Genomic DNA, 6,000 nt, shown 5'->3' with positions numbered 1-6,000 from the left:
GGATACATGGCTTTGCGGTGAAGGATATCGCTCCTCTGATTCACGGTATGGTGGAAACTCGCACTAGAAACAGGCGTACGGTGAGCGAGGGTTTGGAGAATGCGAGATGGCTGCAGGATGTGAGCGGAGATCTCACTTTTGTGGGGCACATGCAGCTGATTCACCTCAACCTGGTTATTAGTACGGCGCAGCGTGACACCCAAAGGGCTGATAGTTTCTCTTGGCCGGCGGACCCGTCTGGGAAGTACACCGCGAGGTCCACGTATACTCGCTTGTGTCTCGGAATCCAAAGGGTTTCGTATGCATCTTGCATTTGGAAGAGTTGGGCTCTGCTGAAGTGCAAATCTTTGTCTGGTTGGCAGTTCAACACCGTATTTGGACGTCGGATTGGAGAGCGAAACACGGGCTGCAAGACCGGCCGTCTCCTTGCTTCACCTGCCTACAGGAGGAAGATAACGCCGAGCACATCTTGACTCAATGCGTGTACGCCAGGGAAGTGTGGCATTGATATATGCAGGATCTTAACTTGAACATAGAGAGGCCAAGGGTGAACGACAACCTGTTAGATTGGTGGCTCACGGTGAGGAAGGGCATCGATAAGGAACTCAAACGGGGGTTTGACACCTTCGTCATCGTGGTGTCGTGGCCGCTATAGAAACAGCGCAATGCACGTGTATTCAACAGGACAGCGCAACAAAAGACGACTCAACAACTAGTGGAGTTCATCCTGAGAGAGATTAAGGAATGGAGAGAGGCTGGCGTAGGAGTAGGAGGGTTGTCACGTTTTGTGAGAGAGTAGGCTTTAGTTAGAATGGGGTGTAATGGGTGTGGCTAACGAGGGATGTGTGCATCTTCTCCTAGGCCTCTCTTGTAAATTGTTTCTCCCTCTTCTATAAAGATAAGGTATGTCATTGGCGTACTCTTAAAAAAAAGTGAGGAGTGAAGACCTGCCGAACAGGGGCCTTACTTGTAGTCTAGTTTTTTTTAGGGGCACTCGTAGTCTAGTAGTAGTAGTATATTTTCCGGGCGGACGACGTGGCCCGCCTCGCAGCGCACACAGCCGCAGCCACCAATGCCATGGCCGTTATCCTCCAGGGCTCCGCCGCCTTCCTCCCGCCCTACAAAACCCCCCAAACCCACCCAAGCCACCCGCCGCGGCAGCATCCATTCGCCTAGTCAAGCAGATGCAGACCATCACCCTCCGCGCCGGCCCCACCGCCCACCGCCTCGCGCCACCACCAGCGTCGGCCAGCTCCTCGAACCTCTCCGCCGGCCGATGCTTCCTCCTGCGGCCTCCCCACTCCCGCTGCCGGCGGCCCCGCTCCCTCAGGGCCTCAGCTTCCCTTGAGCAGGAGGTCAAGGAGCGCGCCGACTCCCCGTCTCCGTCTGGTAAGTGAAATCTTTGCTTGCTTCCTTCTTCCTCGGCACGATTGGAAACCCGGAATTTAGATTCAGGGACGAAACGGTGGCATGATACTGGGAACAAACTGAGGTGGTTCAGTGCGCGAGGCTGTTGAGTGCCTTGTAAATGATTTCTTTTAGGGGACCCTGTAAGTGATTTCGCAGAGCGTGTCAATGATGATTTTCATGTGCCCACCAGTTTGGTGACACGGACTGAAATGAGCCTGTAATGTGCAAGAGATGGTTAACTTTGTCTGCATGGCTCCAGTGTTTTCTGGTCATGTAATAAGTGGAGGAGTGAGCACCCTGTTGCTTTAGAATTGAAGAGGAGATGCTCATTTGTGTCAGCGCACAGATGTGGCGATCGTGGCTTTACACACCGATAGCTCCTAAGCACTAACCAATGACGGTGCAAGGTTCTGATATTTTTTCTGATGTTAGATTGAGTTTGTTGAAATAGTAATTTATGTAAAATACACGCACACTTGGGCCTTTCTACGTTGAAATTCATCTTCATCTGGATACTTGGTACTTTAGTAAAACAAAACAGTTTGACTTGCTATCATCAGAACCCACTGCTTATGCATTCGCCATGAAATTTTCCTACGTATATTGACTTCATTTCTTTTTGGATGATGCTAATTTATATACTTCACTGGATTATTTAGCAGGGACGAGTAGTCAAGCAACTAGAAGAGATGTGAGAAATATTGCAATTGTTGCTCATGTTGATCATGGGAAGACAACTTTGGTGGATTCAATGTTAAGACAATCCAAGGTACATCCCAGAAGTACTATGTTTTGCTCTGTGAGGCTAATTTACTTCAAGTGAGTTGGCTGCGAATTAAATTTCTCAGTGATGGAAGCTTTATTTAGAAGGCAAGCACCCTTTGCAAATATAAGACAAGCTCTTCCCACATATTGCCATACTATTGTTCCGTTTGATTCCTTGATATTTGATCTTGTTTGGTTTGTTAGTATAATAGAACTGATTTTTTGGTCTGGTCTTGGCGGGTTGCTTTCACATTGTTTGTATGGGCTCTAAATTATTGCTCTTTACTCTTTGTTCAGTCTGGTAGGTTCATAGAACTGGTGTGGGTGATCACAAACATGGTGTTGTTTAGAGTCCCATAGGTGCTGTGGAGGCTACTCCTATACCCACCTGAAACTGTTGTGCATACTTATTTACTTTTGGTTGTGTGGGTTTTCTCCACGAAATATCTGCGTAACTTTTGTTTGCTGTGTCATTCTTCAGTTTACCTCCTATCCTGTATTGTGACACAAAATTGCAGGCTTTAGTAATATTAAGAGCTGTGCTCAGATATATTTTATTTTTGTGTGACTTATTTCTGTTGAATCACCATGTTGTAGCACAAATCTAGAGTGTATTTACTATGAAATTTTCAATCGTCTTATTACCCTGAATGTTTACCTTATGCAGGTTTTCCGAGACAATCAAGTTGTGCAGGAAAGGATAATGGACTCTAATGATCTGGAGAGGGAAAGAGGAATTACTATACTGAGCAAAAATACATCAATAACCTATAAGGGTACTAAAATCAATATAATTGATACTCCTGGGCATTCAGATTTTGGTGGGGAGGTGGAACGTGTTCTCAACATGGTGGAAGGAATTCTCCTAGTGGTACTATGCTACTAGCTACTGTTTTGTTTTTATTAAATGGCATGTTTCTTATTTAATGCCTATGACCTTTTTGAGGACACATATTTGAATTCCTATGAGCATTACTGTAGCTGTTCAATCTTCCACTGCATGTCTCCCTAGATCCCGTCGAACATATTTTCCAAATAGTGTCTAGTGTCACTTGAGGCAACATGTGAACGACCATCCGATTCATTAAGCCTTTCTCCTATGTAGGTTGATTCTGTGGAGGGACCTATGCCACAAACAAGATTTGTTCTGAAGAAAGCTCTAGAATTTGGACATGCTGTTGTGGTAGTTGTAAACAAGGTTGACAGACCTATTGCTCGTCCAGAGTTTGTAGTTAATTCAACGTTTGAGCTATTTATCGAATTAAATGCAACAGATGAACAGGTGAGGAGCTATGCCTGGAATGTTATTCATTTAACTTATTCTTTTTTGAGTATTAGGTTTTAACACTGGTCATATCCTAGTACTCATGTTTTTTTTTTGCCAACAATAGTGTGATTTCCAAACAGTCTATGCAATTGGCCTCAAAGGAAAGGCTGGGATCTCCGCAGATAATCTGGCTGATGATCTTGGACCCCTTTTTGAGGCTATTCTTAGATGTATACCTGAACCACGCATTGAGAAAGATGGTGCCCTCCAAATGCTTGTGAGTTATAAAGTTTGTCGTTTAGTCCCTCCATTCCTAAATATTTGTCTTTCTAGAGTTTTCAACAAGTGACTACATACGGAGCAAAATGAGTGAATCTACACTCTAAAATATGTCTATATACATCCGTATGTGGTAGTCCATTTGAAATCTCTAAAAAGACCAATATTTAGGAACGGAGGGAGTATATGTCAAATTTTCATGTATCATCTGCAATGCTTGATTTTCTATGATTATGCTGGATTACATTTACACAATACCTCCTAAGCTATAATACTATAAATTGGGTCTCAACTATAGTTGTATTTTCATATATTATGAAGCATACATTTGAGATGCTCCAATCCATTCTATGGGAAGGAATACATTTATTCTAAGATGCTCAAAGCCATGTTATGGAAATTAAGTTATGCATGTTTGAGATAGCTGAAATTTTACATTCTCAATGAAGAAAAAAAATCTTTGTACTCATGGAGAGCTAATGTCGCTTGTACCATAATTCATGTTTAAGTTCAGGTCAACATGATTGATATCACATGCACATTTACATAATTCTGTTACAAGTATGCCATTGCTATTTTGAAGTCGGAGAAACTTACCATGCACACTATGTCAGTACCTTCCTTTGAAATATTCCGGAGAGAATATAGAGCAGCTTTCATAGTCATGAATTATGCTCTATATTCCCTATTCACTGACTTATTTCTGTTGAAACTTACCATGCATTATTTCACGCATTGCTTCCTTTTTTTTGACAATCAAAGGTATCTCTTTATTTATTGGAAAATAAGGTTACATCATTGACTAAAAGAGATACAATTGAGGGAGGAGGAGCATCTATCCATGTGCTAGAATCATTATACTTAGCAAGCTGGGAAAGTGTTCATGAGCAATCGTATTTGCCTCTCGGTTCTCATGTTCGAAGGAAACTTTCACAAACTCTCTGGGCATGAAGTAGCAATCATTGAAGATTGCTGCTTCATTAGCCGCAGCATGCATGTCACTCTTCATGGCCTCAATCACTTCAGTGCTATCAGAACTAATAGTCAACCTGCTGCATCCCAACCCTTCGGCCAGCAAGAGACCCTCCTTCTTTCTTTGTTAACATGGTCGAGCTATCTTCCTTTGAAATATCTCACCAAAATTGGTTTCATGAATTCCCAGCATATTTCGATGGTCATGAGTAATATCAGTAGTTATATTTCACTGCTTCCAATTCTGCACTCAATTGCTCATTTATATACAGGTAACTAGTACCGAATATGATGAACATAAAGGAAGGATAGCAATTGGACGACTGCATGCAGGAGAACTAAAACGAGGCATGGAAGTGAAGGTATGATTTTGATCAATTCGTTCTTCTGCATGATAGCATAAACAACAATATTCCAACACCTATAAGGAAGAGTGTCCCACCATGGGCAGGGACAAGTTTAGGGATAAATAAACTAATCCTGGCACAACAGAAAATGAAAGGGTAAAGTTTCTACGTGCCATCACAATTGTTGCGGAGTTGCGAATCACCATTGATAATAAGTTTGCCTTCAGTTGCATATACCCAATGTTCAAAAATTTACCCTTACTGAAAGGTTGTCGCCCAGCTCTTGGCGATTAAAACATAGGAAATAGAGGAGAATTAAGTCCTAGTTTTTTTTGTTTGCATTGTTCTCTCCTGAGCAGGCTTATTCCTCACCGGAGAATGCCTATTTCTCACTGTGGTTGTCGATTCTTTGCCGGAGAATGCCTAATTACCTATTCCTCACCGGGGTTGTCAATTCCTCGCCGAAGGACTACCACTCAGTCCTCATCTGAGAAGGCCGATTTCTCACCGGCGAAGACCAATTTCTCACAGAAGTACCTCGTTGTCCCCCCAATGCTTCCCCTAGGCCAAAGCGAGGCATTTTATCATCGCTCAGCGCTTATAAGCAAGCTAAAGCGTACACTCCAGACTGTTTTGTTGTTAATGCCAATAATAAAGATTAAAGATACATTTTCTGGAATGACAAATTTTCTTCCTGCCGTTCTTGTTATCGGGACCGGGCCTCATTCCTTGTGATGTATTCCAAGGTTGAAGGTTGACACAGCATAGCTGTGATGATTCTGTCAAATGGCATGGTAGGAGTTGAAGCAATAGCCGCCACCAAAATAAAGACTTAAAGAAGCTTATTGAGTAACATGCGGGTGTTGCGAAAGGACATAGCAGGAGGGGGAGGAGACGGAACTCATTGCTGTCGTGGTACATGCTATGCCACACTCCACATTTCTTGGAGGACTTGGGAGT

General features: G+C 43.1%; 1 protein-coding gene across 2 annotated transcripts in view; it reads left to right on the top strand.

The window, feature by feature from the left end:
• The first annotated feature begins 1,105 nt into the window (after nucleotides 1–1,105).
• LOC123144539 (putative elongation factor TypA-like SVR3, chloroplastic) overlaps nucleotides 1,106–6,000 on the top strand; it is a 28,020-nt gene continuing 23,125 nt past the window's right edge. Inside the window, exons 1-6 of one of the 2 annotated variants that reach the window (XM_044563742.1) lie at nucleotides 1,106–1,389; nucleotides 2,070–2,179; nucleotides 2,843–3,046; nucleotides 3,281–3,457; nucleotides 3,567–3,719; nucleotides 4,966–5,055. In XM_044563742.1, the coding sequence (XP_044419677.1) occupies nucleotides 1,185–1,389; nucleotides 2,070–2,179; nucleotides 2,843–3,046; nucleotides 3,281–3,457; nucleotides 3,567–3,719; nucleotides 4,966–5,055 (939 nt within the window). In that variant the 5' untranslated portion in view covers nucleotides 1,106–1,184. The remainder of the gene's footprint in view (nucleotides 1,390–2,069; nucleotides 2,180–2,842; nucleotides 3,047–3,280; nucleotides 3,458–3,566; nucleotides 3,720–4,965; nucleotides 5,056–6,000) is intronic. The other variant, XM_044563743.1, reaches the window with a different exon arrangement.

This window comes from Triticum aestivum, chromosome 6D (genome assembly GCF_018294505.1).
Source record: "Triticum aestivum cultivar Chinese Spring chromosome 6D, IWGSC CS RefSeq v2.1, whole genome shotgun sequence".
In the NCBI taxonomy this organism is placed as follows: Eukaryota; Viridiplantae; Streptophyta; class Magnoliopsida; order Poales; family Poaceae; genus Triticum; species Triticum aestivum.
The sequence above is the reverse complement of the archived record's forward strand: the minus strand, read 5'-3'. Positions and strand labels throughout refer to the sequence as shown.